Genomic DNA, 21228 nt, shown 5'->3' with positions numbered 1-21228 from the left:
GGGGGAATGGCAGAGAGAGAGAGGGAGGGAGGCCCAGAATCCAAAGTGGCTCTGAGCTGTCAGTGCAAAGCCCCATGCTGGGCTGGATGCTGTACGCACAAACTGTGAGATCATAAGTCAAGCCGAAGTCAGACATTTAACCAACTGAGCCACCCAGGCGCCCCAATGCCAGGGATGTTTTAAGGAGAGGCACAAACTTGAGGCTTGTAGACAAATCTGATCAATAGGTTTTGTGGAGTGTACTTACTGCCTTTTTTTTTTTTTTTAAAGTTTATTTATTTATTTTGAGAGAGACAGCATGAGTGGGGTAGGGGCAGAAAGAGAGGGAGAGACAGAATCCCAAGCAGGCTCCGCTCAGCACAGAGCCTGATGAGGGGCTCAAACTCACGAAACTGTGAGATCATGACCTGAGCCAAGACCAAGAGTCAGACCCACTGAGCCACCCAGGCACCTCTGGTATACTTACTGTCTTGAGATTGTTTTTTAGTCACTTGTCAATATTTTAAAACCGGATACAACTTCTGAAAACACAAAAACAGAAGCTCTAGCAACATTGTCCTGAATCCCCACAAAATCACAGAGGCCTCTGGTCCCCAGCCAGCTTACCTACCTGCCCGTAGGCCTTTGGGCTTAGGTGGAAAAGTTGGGAGAGCAGGCCTGGGCATCTGGGACTCATTTGTCTGTTCTAGAACATTCCAATTCAAATATTTAACCCTACAAATACAAAAAAAGCACAAAGTATGAAAAAATATAGATGATACAAAGTAGCTTAAATAGTCCTTGTCTGGAAAGAACTTAAGGATTTATTGAAAAAACAAAACATACATGTTGAACTCCAAATAAGGAAACAGTTCTTAACATTTAAAAAAAAATTTTTTTTAATGTTTACTTATTTTTGAGAGAGAGACAGAATGTGAGTGGGGCAGGAGCAGAGGGAGAGGGAGACACAGAATCAGAAGCAGGCTCCAGGCTCTGAGCTGTCAGCACATAGCCTGATGCGGGGCGGAACTCAAGAACAGCGAGATCATGACCTGAGCTGAAGTCGGACGCTCACCGCCAGGGCCACCCAGGCGCCCCAATTCTTAACATTTTAAAAGCTTTTAGATTTTCACTTCCCTCATCTCTTCCAGATTAACATTGGCTTCTGTTGAGTTCAGTGCTTACTTCCCGGTGGTTGGCTGTGTCCAACTAGCCCCAACTCCCTGAGGCCACAGACTGCCCTCTGTGTCGGCACCAAGAAAAAACAGGTGCTCAAGAAACATGAGGTGGGAGCGCCTGAGACCCCGTGATTTTGTGGTGACACAGGACAATGTTGCTAGAGCTTTTATTTCTATGTTTTTGTTTTTCAAGAGAAGTTATGAAACATCTGGTTTTAAAATATTGACAAGTCAATGGAAAAAAAAAAAAAAGCTTTAAAATAGTGGGTAGACCTAACAATACATGGCTGTGGTTCATGAGTAGATAGCAAATAAAATGTTTAAACTAATAGTGACCACTTAAGTACTCTATGTCAGACATTTTGTATATGTTATTTATTTACGCCAATAACACAGATAACGCTTCTGGGTACAAATTCAAACACTATATAAGCATATAGAGCAAAACAGCGAAAGCCTATTTTTCCCCTCCTCAGGTGTGGCTTACTCCGCGTTTGGGGTGCATTCCTCCAGATACGGATGGACAGACATATCTCCGGGCCTATCATATATATCAGATCAGTCCCATATGACCGGTGGGGAAACTGCGGCCAAGACCACAGAGCCGCATGTCCAGGAGCTGAGATTCAAACCCAGATCCCCTGACTCCTGAGTCAGCGCATTCCTTCTGCTACGCCCCCGTGTGTAAAATGTTGCGGATGAAGAAACCGAGGCTCACAGAGGGCCCGGAGCTCTCCCAGCCACACAGGGCACGGCCCAATCTGGGACAGGCAGGAAGGCTGCATGGAGGAGAGGGCAGGGACGGCTGACGGCTCACCGCGCCGCAGCGCGCAGCCCCCACCCGCACGGGGCTCGCCCACCGCGCTCGAGGGCAGCTCCCGCCGCCCCCGTGCAGGGACGGTCCGGCGGCCGGGGTCCCGAGGCCCCCCCCTACCCCCCGCCAAGCCCAGCGCGCGGCCCCCCGGGACGGGGCCCGGAGTGACGGCTGCCTCCGGGGCGGGCAGGGACGGCCCGGATTTCGCCTGAGCCGTCGGCGGGCGCCAGCACACAGGGGCGGTCAGCACCCGCGCCCCGGGTGGGTGGCCTGGACGCGCGGGGACGGGGGGCCGCCGAGGGGCGCGGGCTGGGCGCGTGGCGGGCGGGGCGCCGGCGGGCGGGGGCGGGCGCGGGGGCGGAGCCGCGGCCAGAGGCGGCAGTGTCCCGAGCCGGGCTCAGGGGCCGCAGTGGCCGCCGCGGAGCGAGGCTGCCTCCAGGGAGCGTCCGGGCGCAGAAGGGTTAACGGGCCGCTGGGGCCGCGCGGAGCAGGTACAGACCTCCCCCTCCCCCGCCCCGGGAGCCCCGGCCCCGGCCGCCCTCTCTCCCCGGGTCCCGTTAGAGCCCCCGCCCCGCTCGCCAGCGCCCGCCCCCGCGCCCCGTGCCCCGCGGTCGCGCCCCAGCCGCGACCCCAGCCCCAGCTCTGTAGCCTCGGAAGATCTTCCAGTCCCTGGGGTCGAATTTCTGGGGAGGGCGTTCTGATCCTGTGGAACTCTGGCCCCATCACCCGGGCGGAAAATCAGCCAAAATTCCTACGAAGTCACGGAGCGAAGTTGGAAAACATACCCAGGACCTCCCCGCACGCGCTGGCGTCCCCTGCTCTCCTCCTCCAGGAGGGGTGTTCCTGGACGGTGTGTGCCCCTGCCACCCCCTCCAGTTCTGGAGATGGGGCTGGGGACCCTGGGAGGGATGCCGACGGGTGCCCCTGATCCAGCTCAGCCTGATGATTAGAAAGGAAGGACACCTGTTGGAATGGTCGTCCAGGACCCAGGAGAGGCTGGCACAGTGAGGACAGAGTTCTGACCCAGGCTAGGGAGTCTCCAGACAGCCCTGAAACATGCTGTTCCACCCCCTGCAGCAGTGACCCATTTCCCAGAAGTGGGTCCCTCTGGGGGTGAAGGGTGTGGCCCTTCCCAGGTCTCCCCTTCTTGATCCTCACTGGCCAGTGTGGAGGTGTGGCCAGGAGGAGCCCAGGTTTGTCCAGACCAGTCTCCAGCCTGGCACCAGGGTGACCACTGCTGACCTCTCCTTTCCTCACCCTGGGCAGAGAGACACACCAGATGAGGAACATGCAAAGGGGGAGAAGCACAAATGTGTGTCTGTTTCTGCAGCGGAGGGGGTGTCGGCCCCCTGCCCAGCTGTGCAGGGGGTGGGGTAGGACTTTTCCAGAGAGGGAGCCAGGCCTGGCCAGGGCTCCAGGAGTTCACGTCACCCCCACCCCCACCCCTCACTTCTCCAGGGAACTGCCCAAGCCAAACCCAGCTCAGGATGGGATTATGTGTACTGGGTAGACCCATAGAGACAGCAAGATACAGACCCTGGGGGGAGCAGAGAGAAGCAGAGGCTGAGAGGGAGTGGAAAGGGTGGGTGCCCAGCAGCAGAGAAGGGGCAGACAGTGATCACACCCCCATCTCTCCTCTTCAGCATCAAGGCACAGAGTCAGGCAGAGAGCTGAAGGCTTGGGTGGACCATTGGCCCTTCTCTGGAGCCCCTACGCCCCCATCAGGGTGGAGCTGGTGACCTCAGTGGCCAGCCCAGCCGGGGGTGGTGGGGAGAGCAGCCATCAGCAAGCCCTTCCCAACCCCAAGCAGCTGAGGTGACCCTGGGCACTCAGGCTCGTCCTCCGCAAACCTTCCCTTACATTTCCACGTCTTGGGGTCTCAGGGAGGGGAGTGGGGCTGAATGTTGCTACCCCCAAGCACATTCCTGCCCTCCCCTCTGCCATTTTCCTGCCCCTGAGCTGGCCCACCTCAGCATTAGCTCCTTGGATTCCTCTCCCGGGTGCCTTTCAGATCCAACAGAAACATTTTTTTTTTTCCTGGAAAGCAGAACTAAGAGCGGGTTGAGGAGTGGGGGTGGGGAGGGCTCGTGGGAGGGAGCTAGGGGCTGGAGGGGTGGGGCAGCTGTGGCTTTGAGACCAGGGGAGGTTTCGGAGCTCCATCTCCCTGCTAATGGAAGCTAGACTTGAGGAAGGACTTCCCGGCTCCTCAGAGTGCGAGGTGTGTGACTGGGGAGCAACGGCCCCTCTGGCTGCATCCCTCCTGCCCGGGGGCCCCCCCTGCCCATCATGGTCGCACCTGAAATGAGCCTTCGTTACAGGGAGGGGTCCCCTTACATCGCAAGGGGAAAATCACCTGCTTCTCTACAGATTAAACCATTGGCCCACTTAGTTTATCCCTGGGCTAGAAAGTGTTTGAGGCAGAGATGTGCCTGGGGCTCCAGAAGGAGCTTAGTTTTAAAGGGAAGAAAATGCTGGGAGGCAGGTAGGATATGGAAAGCCCAGAGCGGCCTCCTGTCACCTCCTCAGAGCCGGCATCTGGCATGTCCTCGCCCAGGCCTCCCTCCTCAACCGTCTGGGACCCCTGGGAGGGCGGGAGGTGGGACCAGAAGAAAATCATCTTAGGGGAGATGTGCGCGCCTGTGTGGCCTGTGTGGCCTGAGCTGGCCTGGAAACAGCCCCTGGTTGGGATGGGGGAGGGGCTGAGGAGTTCCTGCAGGCTGAGGGGAGGGGACTGGGCCACAGTCGGGAGGCTGAGGTCAGACCCCCACCCTCCAGTCTCGGCAGGCGGGAAGGGGCAGCATTCCTTCCCGCTCTCACCCTTAGTGTCAGAAAAGGGTGGGACGCCCCCCCCCCCCCCGAACCTCCATCCTTATTCGATGTCCTGAGGAGCCATCCCTGCCAACCCCAGCTCTCTGGAGACTGGAGAGGTAACCACCGGGCTTCTGTCCCCGCAGAGCGCGCCCCCTGCACGCTCAGATGCCGGAGTAGCGTGTTTACTTCCGGTCCCCTCTCCCGGCCTGGGGCTTCAAGGGAGGAGCGATGGAGAAGTGGGCGGGCAGGTAAGCTTGTGGGGCTGCCGGCTGCGGGGGCGGCTCTGCTCCTGAAAGTGACGGATAGGCCACTTCTGGGCGGGGCGGGGGCAAGTGATGAGTGACTTCTGCTTTCTGAGAAGCTGGCATCAGGATGCGGGGAGCCTGCTTGGGGGGGGGGGGGTGTTGTGACACCTCCTCTGGCCGGTTTGCAGGTCCCAGTTGTGCCTGATGCTGCTTCTGTCCCTCCCTGAGCTCTGCCTGGATCAGGAGGTAAGCCAGGCACCAGAGGCTGGGACCCTGCCCCCTTCCTATCTTCCACCCCACTCCTACAGGCCTTGGAGTGATGGCCCCTTTCCCATTTGCCCTCCCAGCCTCCCTCCCACCCCCCAGCTCACTAACTCTTTGCCAAATAACATCAAGTCTCACCTGTGCTACCGAATGTGCCCTCAGGCCAGTAACAACAGCCCCAGCCCTCAGGCACTGGAGTGGATACTCTGCACAGTTACCCGAAAATCCTTCTAACTTTGTCTGACCTTTTTGTCCACATAGGTGTTGTCTGGACACTCTATTCAGACACCCCCTGAGGAGGGCCAGGGCCCTGAGGGCATCTGGGGTCCTTGGGACCAGTGGGCCTCTTGCTCCCAGCCCTGTGGAGTTGGGGTGCAGCGCAGGAGTCGGACCTGTCAGCTCCCTACAGCTCAACACCAGGGCCTGCCCTTCCCACCCCGGCCCCCAAGACACCCAGAAGCCCTGCTCCCCCAGGGTCAGGGCTCCAGACCCCAGACTTCCCGAGAAACCCTCCCCCTGTACAGGCCACAGCCTCGGGGAAGAGGTGGCCCCTTTCGAGGTCCTGCTTCCCAGTTAGGGAGAGCAGAGGCCCAGGAGATTCCAGCAGCTCGGAGGTGAGGCTGGGATCCAGGGAAGGGTGGGACTTGGGTCAGGGGCGGGGCTTGGGACTGAGGGACCGGGAGTAAAGGATGCGTGGCAGAGGCTTATCTTTGGCGCTCTCAAAGTAGACGCCGGGAGGAGGGGGGGAGGGGGGGGCGGGGGCGGGCCGGGGAAGAGGCCGGGTCGGACGGAGCTGGCCCGAGCTGTGACCGCGTGTCTGCTACACCTTCTCAGATCCCGAGTTCGAGACCCCATCAAGCCGGGAATGTTTGGTTACGGGAAAGTGCCCTTTGCTTTGCCACTCCATCGGAACCGCAGGCACCCCCGGAGGCTGCGCAGATCCGAGCTCCCCCACACCTCAGTTCTTTCATCCCTGACTCCAAGAACAGAGCCATCTTCCACAAACCACACAGCTCAAGCTCAGCTCCCTCCTACAGAACCGTCTTCCCGCCCCCTGTCCCCCCCAGCAGAGCCCGGAAGCCCCCATGCTGGTCAGACAGAGGGGCCTTCTAGAACCAGGCCTGCCCCCACACGGCCCCACCCCAGAGCCTCTGGCACAGACATCCTCTTGTCCATCCCCTCCCCAGGGGACAGTAGCTCTTTCCACATGCCCCCTCAGCCAAGAATGCCAAATTCCCAGGGTCGGGCCAGTCTCCAGGTGCCAGACAGGCACCCTAATCCTTTCCTTTCTGCCCCTCGGGGCAGAGGTCACCAGAGCCAGGAGCACTGGAGTCCTGGGGGGAATCTTCAAGGGTCCCTCATGGAGCCTGCCCCTCACTACCCAGATGGCTGGTTGCCTCTGCTGAGTGCTGGTCCCCACTCCAGTTCCCTCTGGAGCCTCTTTGCTCCCAGTAGCCCTGTCCCAAGATGTTCTGGGGAGAGTGAGCAGCTGAGAGCCTGCAGCCAAGCGGTGAGTTCTTCCTCAGACCATCCCCTCCCCAGACTTGCAATTCTGCTCCCCTGACCCTGAGTCTGGGGCTTCGGCTTGTCAGATTGGGACCTGAGGGAGAAGGGCCTTGGCATCTGACCTCCTCAGGGTAGGGGCCTCGGAGCTCTTCCACAGACCCGACCTTCCCTCCCACACCCCCAGATCCAGCCCTGACCCACACCCCCATTTTCCTCCCCAGCTTTGACTCCTCTGTATCCCCCCCACCTCAGCCCTGCCCCCCTGAGCATCCAGACCCCCGGGCCCTGCAGTGTTCAGCCTTTGACTCCCAGGAGTTCATGGGCCAGCTGTACCAATGGGAGCCCTTCACAGAAGGTGAGGTTTGTAGCCCCCCCTGGGGAAGCTGAACTGGCTTAAGATTGGGGGATGGCAGGAAGAGGGAGACACCCAGCCCCTCTAGATCTCCTCTGGAGGCCCTTGTATTTCCCTTTTGTGAAATATTTTCTTTTATTTCCCAGGGCCAGGGCCAGGGTGAAGAGACAGCACAGGCACAGAAAGGGGAGTGGGTTTCCAGACAGGACGCAGCTGTCAGATGACGATGGGATCATCAGCAGAGGGATCAGGCTGGGAGGGGGAGTGTCCAGAGGCACCTTCTGGCTGGCCTCCTCTGGGAAGTCCATCCCAGGAGGTGGGGTCGACATGAGAGGGGCACGGTCAGGGAGACAGCAGGGCGTGGTGCACCGTGGGCCCTGGCTGCTGTAGACCACCTGTTCCCAAGTTCCCATCCACTTGATTTTAGGCCTGTGTCGGCTTGATGCCAAGAAACCCCTTTGTGAGCTTGCGTGATCATAGGTTTCAAGTATCTTCTCTCTCACAATTCACAGCCTCTTCACTGGTCTCCGTGACCTCAACTGATCTGACTCAACTTTTGTGTGACCCTCAAAGGAACCTTTGAGAAAATACAGTTGTCATATTCCCTTCATCCTAGTGACGTAGTCAACCTCAGGATGCCCTATAGCTATTGGGGACCTTTGCCAGCTGGCCTCTCGCCAGGGACCTCAGCTAACCACCCTTCTACCCTGTTTCTTAGTTCAGGGCTCCCAACGCTGTGAGTTGAACTGCCGTCCTCGTGGCTTCCGCTTCTATGTCCGTCATACCGAAAAGGTCCAGGATGGGACCCTGTGTCAGCCTGGAGCCCTAGACATCTGTGTGGCCGGACGCTGTCTGGTGAGGGAGGATGGTGTGTCTGTGTGTGTGCACACGCATGCACACACACACATAGGCATGCACACACAGTCTCCTTAGTCATCATCACAGAAACAAAACCCTAGGCTGAGATTGCACAGAGGAAAGTTCTTCCCTGCCCAGCTGGAAGTGAGAACAGAACCAGGAGGTGAACTGTAGGAAGGACCCCCTCAGGCATATACACACTTCGGTGGAGGCTGGCTGGGGCTGGTGGGCTGGCAGAGAAACACATTCTCACTTGCAGTAAAGATCAAGGTGCAGGGCAAGCTGGAGAGTCCGAAGAGGATGAGGCTGGGGTGCGGTGGTATCTCGTCTCAAGCGGCCCCTGCCTCACTCTCCCCCAGAGCCCCGGCTGTGATGGGATCCTCGGCTCTGGCAGGCGTCCAGATGGCTGTGGGGTCTGTGGGGGTGATGATTCCACCTGCCGCCTCATCTCAGGAAACCTCACTGACCGGGGGGGCCCTCTGGGCTATCAGAAGATCCTGTCGATTCCTGCTGGAGCCTCCCAGCTCCAGATCGCCCAGCTCCGGCCCAGCTCCAACTACCTTGGTGAGTTCTCTGGATTTCCTGAGTCTTGGGTCTCCATTCCATTCCTGGTCTCCTGGTTCAGCCCTCTACGCCTGCTCTGAACACAGCAAATGGGCCAAGCAGAGAGAAGTCGGGGCCTCCTTGCCCTGTGGAGAGAGCGAGAGAATGGGGGCATCTGGGGCTCTGCATGGCTTAGGGAGTGCTAGGAGAAGGACATCACGACTGATCTGGTGTCCTGATCTCCAATCTCCAGCCCTTCGAGGCCCTGGGGGCCAGTCCATCATCAATGGAAACTGGGCTGTGGATCCCCCTGGGTCCTACACGGCCAGTGGGACTGTCTTCCTGTACAACCGTCCTTCTCGAGAGGAGGGCAAGGGGGAGAGTCTGTCAGCCAAAGGGCCCACTACCCAGCCTGTGGATGTCTACGTGAGCTTGGGGCCCAGGAAGCTGGACTGCTGGGGGGTGGTGGGAGGCTTTCCCTCTGAGGGCAAAGCTGTGGGTCTCAAGATGGAGGGAAGGCGAGTGGTATGCCCTTCTTGCTTCCCCAAACAATTCATTACCTTCTCTTTCTCTTCCCAGGTGATCTTTCAGGAGGAAAACCCAGGCATTTTTTATCAGTATGTTATCTCTTCACCTCCTCCAGATCTTGAGAGCACCACCCCAGAGCCCCACCTCCCCCACCTCCAGCAGGGTAAGACTCTGCTCCCCAGACCTGGGAGGCAGGGAGGGACTGAAAGGGGAGTCTGGAGGCAGTGGGGTGCATTTGATTCGTCTACTCCACTGTCCTTGCATAGAGATTTTGAGGGTAGAGCCCCCACCCGCTTTGGCGCCCCGCCCTGCGCGGACCCCAGGCACTCTCCAGCGTCAGGTGCGGATCCCCCAGATGCGCGCTCCACCCCATCCCAGGACCCCCCTGGGGTCTCCGACTGGATACTGGAAACGAGTGGGACACTCGGAGTGCTCAGCATCCTGTGGGAAAGGTGAGACTTTGTGTACCAGCCTGGATTCTGGGCACCCGCAGCCCAGATCCCTGACTTGGCACGCCTGATCCCACACTCAGGAGTGTGGGTCCACACCTTGACTCTGTGCCAAGTCAGATTCCAGTGCCTGGGGCCCCACTGACGCTGGGCTCTGAGCCAGACTGCCTCCCCTGGTTTCCTTCTCATCCCTTTCAGGTGTTTGGCGCCCCATTTTCCTCTGCATTTCTCGTGAGTCAGGGGAGGAACTGGATGAACACAGCTGTGCCATGGGAGCCAGGCCCCCAGACCCCCTGGAGCCCTGCCACGGTCCCCCGTGCCCTCCATAGTGAGTATGACCCCCAGGGAGGGCTAGGGTCCTAAAACACAGCAGCCGTCCCTGCTCAGGATCCCACCTGCATTCTGGGCCCAGTACCCAAGGTCTCCTGGCTGCAGACAGACAGCATGTCAGTAGAAAGGTTTACATTCCCCAGATAGTAAGAAAACCCCGGCAGCCTGAGCCCCACAAGGGAACTCAGATTCCAGGTTCTGAAGATGCTCCTTCTCTGCAGGGCCTCCCCACCCCAAGCCCATCATCCCTTGCCCCACATATGGCAGCCCCACGCATCTCTGTGTCTCTGTTTTCTTCCTCTGCGTCTCTGCCTCTCCCCTGCCCCACCACGCCCACAGCTGGGAGGCTGGCGAATGGACATCCTGCAGCCGCTCCTGTGGCCCTGGCACCCAGCACCGTCAGCTGCGCTGCCGGCAGGAGTTTGGGGGGGGTGGCTCCTCCGTGCCTCCGGAGCGCTGCAGACATCTCCCCCGGCCCAACATCACCCAGCCCTGTCAGCTACGCCTCTGTGGCCATTGGGAGGTTCGTTCCCCCTGGAGCCAGGTGAGTGGGACTGGGTCAGGAGGCTGCCAGAATGGGAAGGACCCTAGATGAAAGGCACCAGTGAGTTAGAGCAGTGGTTTTTCCATTTTTTTTTTTTTTAATCAGCAGAAGCTTTTTGACTGACAAGATCTCTTGTGAGACCCCCATCTATAAAGCAGATAAGACACTGAACCAGGGGTTCCAGCCCAGAGCCACCTGCTCAGCCTGCCCCTCTGCGCATAAAGCCATGTAACTGCCCAGTTAGGGACGAAAGGCAGGTCCTTGTTCCCAGGCCACAGACCTGGAGCTGGAGGCTAGGGAGGAAGCCTGGGGGTCCAGGCTCTGGGATGCTCTCTTGCCCTCAGTGCTCTGTGCGGTGTGGGCGTGGCCAGAGGAGTCGGCAAGTTCGTTGTGTGGGAAACAATGGTGATGAAGTGAGCGAGAGGGAGTGTGCATCAGGCCCTCCACGGCCCTCCAGCAGAGAGGCCTGTGACATGGGGCCCTGTACTACAGCCTGGTTCCACAGCGACTGGAGCTCCAAGGTGGGCCCTACACCCCTTATCCAAGCCCCACGTCCCTGGTGCCCCACACCCAGGACCCTTCTTTCCAACACATGTCAGTACGCATAGTACACGTCAGTAGCCCTACTGTGTGCTAGATGCTGCTGATGCCAGAAACTCAGAGCTAAGTGAGCAAAGCTCACATTAGGGTCCTGGATTCCCAGCACAGGTTCCGCTTATCTGGCTGGTACCCTGGGCACTCCCTAACTCTGGGGATCCAGGACACACCACCCTCACCTCTCCTCCTCCCCCACCCATCACCTTCTCAACAGTGCTCAGCCGAGTGTGGCACAGGAATCCAGCGAAGGTCTGTGGTTTGCCTGGGGAGCGGGGAGGCCCATGGGGCGGGCCAGGAGGAATCAGGAGCAGGGACCAGTGAGCAGAGCTGTGCGCCCGGAAGCCGTCCCCCTGACATGCGTGCCTGCAGCTTAGGACCCTGTGAGATGACTTGGTGCTGGTACACGGGGCCCTGGGCTGAGGTGAGCCAAGAGCCTGGGAGGGGGGGTGCCCATTGGTGGGATTCCCTGTGGGCCGGTGGGAGTGATCCCTGTTCTTTCTGCCCCTTGCACACCCTCCCTTTCCTGTGTATCAGTGTTCCTCGGAGTGTGGCTCTGGCACACAGCGTAGAGACATAATTTGTGTGTCCAAACTGGGTACTGAGTTCAACGTGACTTCTCCCAGCAACTGTTCCCACCTGCCCAGGCCTCCTGCCCTGCAGCCCTGTCAGGGGCAGGACTGCCAGGACCGGTGGTTTTCCACGCCCTGGAGTCCGGTGAGTGCCTGGCTCCCTCACCCTGCTCTGCATGGACTTCCAGGGAAAGGGGGGCTCCTCTTATGGTATCCCCACTGCGTCCCAGGATGAGGCCAGCTGCGATGGTTTACCATTGTCTTACTCCCTATAGACGTGGGGGACCCGTCCATGTAGGATTTCACAGTGTTCCAGGAGAGCCCCCACCCCCCATACTACTTTCAGGGAAGGTGGTGGGGTTCAGGAAGAGCCTAGGTCACAGCAAAGGTCTGATTTGATAGTCGGGGTCTCCCCAGTGTTCTCGCTCCTGCCAGGGGGGTGTGCAGACAAGGGAGGTCCAGTGCTTGACCGCCAACCAGACCCTCAGCGTCCGATGCCCTTCTCACCTGCGGCCATCCAGGAAACGACCCTGTAACAGCCAGCCCTGCAGCCAGCGCCCCGGTAAAGAGCCCCTTTTTCCCCCTAACCCCAATACACTGGACTTAACTGAAGTGTGGGGGAGATGAGAAAGGACCAGTGGGAGTGGGCACTGCACCTCCAAATGGAAGGGTCTGGGTGACTGTCTTGTGCCCCCTGGCCTCCTCTGTCCCCAGATGATCAGTGCAAGGACAGCTCTCCACATTGCCCCCTGGTGGTACAGGCCCGTCTCTGCGTCTATCCCTACTACACAGCCACCTGTTGCCGCTCTTGCGCCCATGTCCTGGAGCGTTCTCCCCCAGAGCCCGCCTGAAATGAGTCCAAGAGACCCTCTCCTCATGGTTTCCACCATCAGTCACCCACCCATCAGCCCACTCTATATCCTCTGGCTCTCCAGCCTGCCCTAGTCTCACCAGGGATGTCCCCTAGGGTGGTTGCGGGCGGCAAGATAACCATCACGATGTGTGTGTGGCTGGGCCTGTGTGCACATAGGCCCCACGTGTGTATCTGGGTCCGCGTGGATGTGTGTGCTCACACACATGTATTCTCAAAAAAAGAGGTTAAACTGAAGACGAATGGGGAGGGACCATGCCTGTTTCCCTGAGACTTTTCTAGGCTGAGAGCTCCTTAGTAATCCAGACTGCCTGGCGACTGGCCTCTCCAACCCCAACTTTGTGCCCTGCACTTCAGTTCTCATGTTCAGGCCTCACATCTTCTAAACCACCCATTTGTCCTCCAACCCCTCCCCCCATACTTAGTCTCTCTATCCCTACCTTTCATAATCAGCTAGGGATGAGGGTCAGCCACTGCCAATCCTGCTTTGCCCCAGAAAGAGAGACTACCTCCCCAGAGCAGGGACCAGCTGGGCAGAAGATGGAAAAAAGAAAGGCTAGAACAAGACACCCTAGCCCCTGCTCCCGCTCCCCACCTCCTAAAATGATTCCCACCCCAGAACTAATTTATTTTTTATTAAAGATGATTATGACAAATGAGAAAGAGTTTCTTTATTGTCCTGATGGGAACCCAGCGACTTGGGCCACCTAGACAAGCAGTGTGAGGTCAGAATGAGGGGTGGGAAGGGGAACAGCGCCTAGAGCCCAGGCGGAGAGTCTGGGCCCAGAAAGGCCAATGAGTGAGCCCCAATCATGGGAGAGGATCCTGGCCAACCTAGGCCCTGCAGGTTGGTCACTGGCCACTAGAGGTCACCGCTTCTCCCGCTTTAGGTAAAGAGTTGGAAGCTTGCTTCCAGAGCTGAGGAGAAACTGCAGGGCCTATGGTGGGTTTCTCAGTAGGCCGAGTCTTTCTATAAAATCTCTTGGAATCTAGTAGCCCTGCTGTCAATGGCAGCTGGCTTTAAAGGGTTTTTTTTGTTTTGTTTTTCCCGTTCTCTTTTTTTGGCCCTGCCTGCCTCCCCCGTCTTTTCTGCTATCACTCATTTATTTCTCTATTAGGATCTTGGTTTATTATTGCTTTTGCTAGGGTAGGGGTAAATAAATTGATTTATGCCCCTCCCCCTTCCCTCAGCGGAAACGGCTGGAGGAGGAGGAGCCTGGCCTGGCTCTAGGGGTTGAGGGCGGGGTTGAGGGCGGAGCCAAGTCAGTACTGGATGTCCTGCCAAAGACACATTCTTCAGAGATGTATCACGCTTGTCTCCCTCCCTCCTTCGCCCCTTGTCATCTCTCAAGGTAAATAGCTTGCTAGAGGTGGTGTGTGAGTGAGCAGCCTTTTACATATAATACAGATCCTTTCCCTGACCCCGGCAATTCTGAGGTCTGAGTGCAGGTCTCCACTTCCGGAAGCTACACTTCCAGGGGGTCCCTGTGCCTAGGAGAGGAAGGGGGATGCAGTGCAACAGAAACAGATTCATCCGCATTAGAGGCCTCCCTCCTCCCATCCCTGTACCTCAAGTCTGGCCAAGTAAGACCGTTAATAAAGGCCTGCGGAAACAACTGAACTCTGCTGTTTCCTGAACACATCAAAATCTCATGAAGGATACCAGGACTTCTCTAGCAGCTCCCTGGTGTCATACTGCTGCCTTGGGACTTAGACTCTCCCTGGGTTGGAAGTGGCTGAGAAGGAAGACCTTGGGCAACTTCTTGGGAGGACAGTAGGTGAGGAAGGAGGCCAAGGGAGTGAGGGAAAGGAAAATGAAACTAGCCCAAAGGGAACGAGTGAGGAAAGAGGGTACAAGGCAAGCCCGATGTCAATGTCTCTGAAGACCCTGAGCCTCAAGAGGAGGTGTCAGACATGTTCCTCTCTGTAGTGAACCTGTGAGGGGATCAGAGATGGGGGGGACTAGGGAAGTGGGGCCTGAGCCAGCCGGGTGGATACTGAGAGCTGAAGGCGGAGTCCTAACATGGAGGGAGGGGTGACAGTGAGTAGCAGGGGCCCTCCCAGCGATTCCTGGAAGCTGCAGCCTGGGCGGTGGCCCCAGCTCAGCTGACTTCCCTGAAGTTCCCCTCCCTTTTAGGGCCTCTCAGGGCTGTTGCTGGGCAGGTTTGGAGTTTGGCCTGAGCCTGAGAACCAATCACAGGTGGGCAATGCAGCCACAGCCCCTCTTAGGGTTCCCCCGACTTCTGCACCTCCTTGCTCTTTCTGGTTGCCCCTGACCTCCCTCACAGCGACCAGCCTCTGACTTCTCAGGATATGGGCTTTTGTTTGGGGGTTTCCCCCTGTCCCCTTTCATTTTATTTTAGAGAGAAAGAGTGTGAGCTGGTGGGGAAAGAGAGAATCTCAAGCAGGCTCCATACTCAGCCCAGAGCCTGACACTGGGCTTGATCCCACGACCCTGAGAGCATGACCTGAGCCAAAACCAAGAGTCAGACCCTCTACCAAATAAGCCACCCAGGGGCTCCTCCCATTTCATCTGAAAGCTAAGTAGGATTCAGTGCAGCCCCTAAGGATTCTTTCCTCGGGTCACTGAAGTCAGTATGGGGTCAACATGGAAGCTTTCAGGAAGGGGAATTTGACCCTGAGCAACCCTTTTTCCTGGTCCCATAGAGGGTAGTAGTGTGGCCAGACACCTCTCTGTTGACCTCTGAAACCCTCTAGAGGGACTTGGGAGAGAGGAAGCTGCAAGCCAAGGCCAGAGAGATGTGGTAGAGGGGCCTCTAGGCTTGGTGCACTGGGGGGAATTTAGGGAAGGACTCAGAGGAACTGGACCCCTGAGAATTGAGGTGGGGGTGGGGTGGTTATAGGAACAATCTTGATATGCACAAGAGAGAGCAAGCATGCAGAGGCCAGCCAGTGTCTTGCCCAGGGCTCCTCATTTCTCAGTGTGTGTGTGGCAGGGGGGAAGGAGGGGGTGAACTTATGAGGTCTCAGTTCAGTTAGGTCAGAATTCCTCTCCCCTCCCCCAACTTAGCTTCCCCAGGGTAACTACCCAACCCAATCAAGCTGCAGCCTTCAGACTAAATTTATCTCCTAGACTTCCCCACCCCTCTGGGCCTCCTTGCAAGCAGGTGCTCACAGCTGCAGGGGTGAGTCTGTGGAGACCCATACTCCTCACCCCAGCAGCTTCAGTGCCTGCTAACTAGGAGTGAGACAGAGCACAGGGTCCACTGGCTGGCCTCCCGGCATGGCATGAGTGTCTCAGCCTTGAGGCTCCCTCTCTCAGGAGTCCTCGAGAGCAGAAATATGGTTGGAGGGTCTAGACAGTGGGAGGGCGGAGGGATAGAGTGGGAACAACATGCCAGGAGAAACTCCCCTCCAAATTCTCTCCGACCAGATCCTCTTTAATGTCTCCCTCTCCCCTTCTGCCTAGTTTTACAGATAGAGACTTCATTTTAACTTAACATGCTCCCCCAGCAGAGTAAGCTGAATCAGGGAGACTTCCCCTCTCCTTGCACTACAGAGAATCAAACCAGAATCAGAGATTGTAGTTTGGGCGTGAGTGGTGGGGCTGGAGGTTCCCACATTCCTACCCTCCTCCCAACATCGCTCAAAACCACCATCTCAGGTGCTGGGAGGCAGCTGGGTGGGAAAGTTAGAGCAGAGGGGGCATATTTGTCACAGGCAGGTGATGAAGAGGTGTTAGCTTGAAAGGGTGGGGGTTGGGGGGGGGGGGACTCTTCCACAGGAAGTAGAAAGCCTCAGGAAAGTACCTAAGTCTGAGTCGACTGAGAGCAATAAACAGGTTGCGTTAACTTCAAACTAGACAGCACAAGTTCTGACTCTGACTTTGGGCTCCTTGACCCTGGAGACTGGGGAAACTCTAGGTGGTGTTTCAGGGTTGAGGTCTGAAGGTAGAATTTGAGGGAGGAATGTGCAAGAGTAGTCCAAAACAAGGACTGCCTGCATGGCAGGCAGATCCTAGTGAAACAACCAGCCACATGAGCTGAAGGGGAGGTGCAGAAGGAAGCAGATGGACCAGAGCATTTTCTCAGGCAGCACCAGAGAGCTGCTGGAGTGGCCTGGGAAAGAACCTCAGTAGTTAGAGGAGGAATGGATTCAACTTCAGGCTCTCAGGTTGGGGTTAGAATGTGCATGCCGTACTTTTCCGTGCCTTGCCTGTCTTTCCTCTCCACTATTACCAAGCTCTTCCAAAGCTGTTGTTCCTTAAAACTGAAAACAAGCCACCTCATTTCAAAACACACACACACACACACACACACACCACACAACCTCATTTCGACATGAAGTTATTTCCCTATTTCTGTTTCTCTACTTTGCCTGATGAGGGATTTCTGAGAAATGAAGAAATGTCACCTCCCACAACCTCAGTCTGCAGTTTTGTTTTTTGTTTTCTGAGATGAAGAGAGGGTTAGAGGAAAGGAGTATACTGCTACGCATACAACATTAATTCAAAACTTGACCACATAAGAGAAATGCCCTTCCCAAAGCCCATCAGCCTGGGTGGGCCCACCTTGCCTTAGATCTGGGCTTTCAGGGTCTCAGGAAATAAACAAGCCATCCTCTGAGGAAATTTCAGTAACAAAGCAGCGAAACCTAATAGCTGCTCTTTACAGCAGCCCAGCTGTCCCTCCTGGCCACCATTCCCAACAAGGACAGACGGTGGGTAGGAACTGCTCCAGGAGTGGAGGTGTGAGCTGAGGGTGGGGATTCATGAAAGATCTGAGCACAGAAACCTCCAAGGCGTTTCCCAGGTGAAACCCCTACCTCTCTCTGAAGTCTCAACACCTGAGAGACAGCTCAGCCAAGTAGGGGGGGGGACTCAAATGGGTAGCAAATTTTTTGAAACCAGCTCCCCGTACTAGACAAGAAATTAACCTTTTTTTGGGGGGGGGGCACAGAACTGAAGACATTTCTTAATCAAAACAAAGTGGAAAAGTCATCTAATCCAGGATGAAACCTAACAGTTAAACATTCTTTTCCTTGTCTGCTTCCTTGGCTGGCTTTCCCAGCACACCTTGTCCCAGGCTAACTTGAATAAACACACACATGTGACCACATGAGGGCGGGAAGAAAACCAAGTGGGGGTGGTGAAATTCTGAATGGAATGCAGCCCCAGCTAGTTAGGGGGCCCAGGCTAAGACCTCTGGCACTGGCTGCGGATTTATACAGGCAGTGAAGCCAAAACAATGAGCTCATGGGCAAGAATGCAGCCTGTGGGGAAGACTGGGCAGTTAGAGCAAACTGGTTTTTTAACCAGGATGGGAATAGCTGTAATCAAGTCTCCCACGGGAACGGGATTAGGAAGAGTGGAGCCACCATTCAGTACCTTGGGGTCCCGTTAAATAGCTTTGGGAGGCTGTCCTTTATTAAAAGTCTGTTCTCTAGAGTGCACAGCACTCTTGGGTCTGACTTGGAAAAATTGGTTCCTTTGCCTGGTTGTGTGAACCTAGGTGGGTAAAGGACAGATGGCTGGCGAGGGAGTTACCCCAGGTGAGGTTCTGAAGACGACTTTATTCAAAACAGCTGGATTCAAAGCAGGTCTGCCGAAGCCAGCTCCTACACCAAGATCCAGGGACGGCTATAATCCGAGACCGAGTGTATTCAGGGCCACCACTGATGTGACGGGAAAACAATCAATGGGGTCTATCTTCTCTGCTTCCCAAATAAACACGATCCACCCAGCTGTGTGTCATTTACACCAAATTCAGACTTTTAAGACAAAAGACACATCTTTTTTTTTTTTCCTCCACCAGGGATTTTCTATCTTTTTAAATGTTATTTATTTTTAGAGAGTGAGCACACGCGAGAGCACATGCACAAGCCAGGGAGATGCAGAGAGAGGGAGAATCCCAAGCAGGATCCGTGCTCAGAGTGGAGCCTGATGCAGGGCTCAATTCCAGGACTGTGAGTTCATGACCTGAGCTGAAATCAAGAGTTGGGCTGAGCCACCCAGGCTCCCCTTGTTATTTTTATATAAGGCCACAAATGGAAGAAACTGAAGAGATACATTCAGTGGCTACGTATGATGAAGGGGAAGGCAGGCAGGGGAGGAAATGAGAAGAAAAAAAATGACCTAAACCTCCCCACCCTCCCCCTGCACTCCTGGAAGTTCTTTCCCAACTCCATGCTTCTGTGCATGTTTGTTTCCTACTCATTCTTTAAGGTTCAACCTCAAATGTTTCTTTTGAACCCTTGACCATCTGCTTCCAGAAGTGGTCACCCTGCTTTGTTCCACCCTTTATCTTTTTATCATAGCACTTCATGAAATGTACTCTAATTATTTTCATCCATAGTTATCACTCCTACTAGATTGTAAGCCTGTAAGCCATCTTGGCACAATTGCTTTCTCATTATATGGTTTTGTGATACATTCAACTCTTCAGCCTGAGAACATTCTCTTATATAACTATACTACAATACACTCAAGAAATGTAACATGATACAGTACCATTTAACATACTGCCCATATTAACATTTCCCTAATTGTGCACACTAGAGCTTTTTTCACCAAGGGTCCAATCAAAGATCTACCATTAGTTGCCATGTGTCTTCCCACTGTTCCTTTTTTCTTAAGTAGGCTCCATGCCCAATGTGGGGCTTGAACTCACAACCCTGAGATTAAGAGTCGCATGCTCCACTGACTAAGCCAGGCAGACACCCTTTTCCCTAGTTTTTTTTTTTTTTCTGACGGAATTTGAGGGAAAGAATTCTCTTTATAATTCCAGCATCCAACAGTGCAAGGTAAATAGCAAGTAGTTCACTGACATGTAATGGATGAAGAGACTCAACAAACATCTGGCTGCCTAGAGCTCATTAAATGTCCCAGCTCATTGCACAGTTGAAACGTTCTTCCTAAACTTCTTACTAAACAGAAAGTAATCCTTGAACAGGAAATAGGAAGGCAAAGTGAGTTAAGAATACAGAGACCAATGGCAGAAATAAGACCTGGAAATGGATGCTTGGAAGGGGTAAAATCTGGAGTAGCTTTCTTGGCCCTCACAGATTTCCCACCAGTTAAGAATTACTATTCTATTCAGGTAAAGAAAGGAACTGCAAAGGGAAACCAGGTATGCTGTGGGTACAAAAACCTGACACAGATACCTTTTTTACCTCACAAGAATTATTAGTAAAGAACACTGAATTCTCAGCTCACCTGGCTAACATCAGTTGGTAGAGCATGGGACTCTTGATCTCAGGGTTGTGGGTTCGAGTCCCATGTTGGGTGTTGAGATTACTTCATCTTTTAAGTAGGCTCCACGCCCAACATGGGACTTGAACTCATGACTCTGAGATCAAGAGTCGCATGTTCTATCAACTGAGCCAGGTAGGCGCCCCAAAAATAAAATCTTAAAAAAGAAAAAAAAAACCCCACTGAATTCTTAGGTCTGTTTCATCTGCCTGGAGACAGATTCCCAACCCCCTTCTTTCCACATGCTTCACATAACTAAGATAACACTGTAACAACTCTGAAACCAAAGAAGGTCTAAGTTTTCAAATCTGGAAACTGAGAAGCCTTTGAACAGTGTGGTAGGGTTCAGAAGACAAAGTTCTGTAATCATTGAACAAGTGGGGCCAAAAAGAGATAGGGATAATTTAAGATAGATCATCTTGAACTCCAGGAATAAACCACCCATGCTCTGGGAATCTGGCTGGATACATGCTACACACCAGTTGTACAAGTTACTTCACTTTAACTTTTGTAAAATCCACCAGCTGTCACAACTGCTTTAAAATTTTCTGAAAGGAAATTATATGAAGCAAGAGGTAGCTCTAAAGTCACAAAAACAGGAACTGAAAGACAAAGTCTTGGTTGGTTGTGTCAAATGAAGGGAAGTGTTGATTATTTTGACTCCCTCGGTGACTCATGTTACCTGGTTACCATTTGAGCCAAGTTTTTAAGGTGTTAAACTAAGGAACATGACCACAGAAATGGCTTCACATCACAATCTATCAATGGGAGCAATAGCACTGTGTACAACTCAGCTGGGGCCAAGATTTGGGCCCTTGGGTCCTAAGCTACCCTCCCCTCAATTTTCTGCTTAGGAGTGCATTAGTATGTAACCACTTTCTTTGTAAGGATAAAAAGTTGCATTCTTCTGGTAGTCAGGCTCCAGAAAAAGAGGAGCTTCCAAGCAGAAATGTGCTTCTAAGTGCACAAAAGCACAGAATCCTGTTCATACAATTGGCATCCGGTGCTCAGGGCTTTTAAAACCAATATGCAAACTTCATATTTGCACATTGCCATGGTGATTCAGCTTCCTTTCTTTCAAGGTAGTTGAAGACAAGATAGAGTTTCTGAAATTTAAGTGCTTACTCTCCACTTCCTTTTTGAGAGAGGAAAGGGGAAAAGTACTGTAACAGTACCAAGAAAGAATCTTATCAAAACTCTTAAACTGTGGATGTTAATTCTTCTAGCTCCTTCATCTGAAAAGGTTGAGATGGGGAGATACAGTAAATGCAGTAACGAAACAGCTTACCTCAAAATTATACCAGCACATGGTGACTAAAAGAAAAATCAGGATTTTTGATTCTCACTTAAAATGTAGAGGAATTACTCCAAAGTACCACAGTAATACATTTCAAAACCCAACACCCCTGATTTCAATGAAATGGTTACTCTGAAGGGAACTATCCTTTGCCCGAGAGCAAATTAGCTTTATGGGGCTTTTGCTGGTCAACTCACCTATACTTATTTGCTCAGCTGACTTCCCTAAAAAGGCCTAAGTGGGGGGAAGAAGACAATAATCGATTAGAAAACACCCATACCAC

General features: G+C 54.4%; 1 protein-coding gene across 3 annotated transcripts; it reads left to right on the top strand.

The window, feature by feature from the left end:
* The first annotated feature begins 2333 nt into the window (after positions 1-2333).
* ADAMTSL4 (ADAMTS like 4) lies at positions 2334-13097 on the top strand. Of its 3 annotated transcripts, none has more exons than XM_047847941.1 (18): positions 2334-2462; positions 4926-5030; positions 5216-5273; positions 5553-5905; positions 6126-6801; positions 7050-7152; positions 7868-8004; positions 8367-8571; positions 8804-8976; positions 9130-9241; positions 9345-9530; positions 9726-9855; positions 10197-10401; positions 10746-10922; positions 11213-11419; positions 11533-11712; positions 11985-12129; positions 12282-13097. In XM_047847941.1, exons 2-18 carry the CDS (start codon positions 5011-5013, stop codon positions 12416-12418), a joined length of 3204 nt encoding a protein of 1067 aa, XP_047703897.1. In that variant the 5' UTR covers positions 2334-2462; positions 4926-5010; the 3' UTR covers positions 12419-13097. The 3 variants fall into 3 exon arrangements, with proteins under 3 accessions (XP_047703897.1, XP_047703898.1, XP_047703899.1); XM_047847942.1 differs by lacking the exon at positions 2334-2462 and adding an exon at positions 2803-2821; XM_047847943.1 differs by lacking the exon at positions 2334-2462 and having other exon boundaries at positions 4970-5030; positions 5816-5905.
* The last annotated feature ends 8131 nt before the right edge of the window (positions 13098-21228 follow it).

Source organism: Prionailurus viverrinus, unplaced genomic scaffold (assembly GCF_022837055.1).
Source record: "Prionailurus viverrinus isolate Anna unplaced genomic scaffold, UM_Priviv_1.0 scaffold_50, whole genome shotgun sequence".
Classification (NCBI taxonomy): domain Eukaryota; kingdom Metazoa; phylum Chordata; class Mammalia; order Carnivora; family Felidae; genus Prionailurus; species Prionailurus viverrinus.
This window is presented reverse-complemented; position numbering and strand designations above follow the sequence as displayed.

Bases quoted from the DNA above. Each gene is read 5' to 3' on its own strand.
- ADAMTSL4 (XM_047847941.1), top strand. From the start codon at position 5,011: ATGGAGAAGTGGGCGGGCAG. The intron at 10,402-10,745 runs GTGAGTGGGACT...TCTTGCCCTCAG, and splicing joins TTCGTTCCCCCTGGAGCCAG to TGCTCTGTGCGGTGTGGGCG. The intron at 11,713-11,984 runs GTGAGTGCCTGG...GGGTCTCCCCAG, and splicing joins TTTCCACGCCCTGGAGTCCG to TGTTCTCGCTCCTGCCAGGG.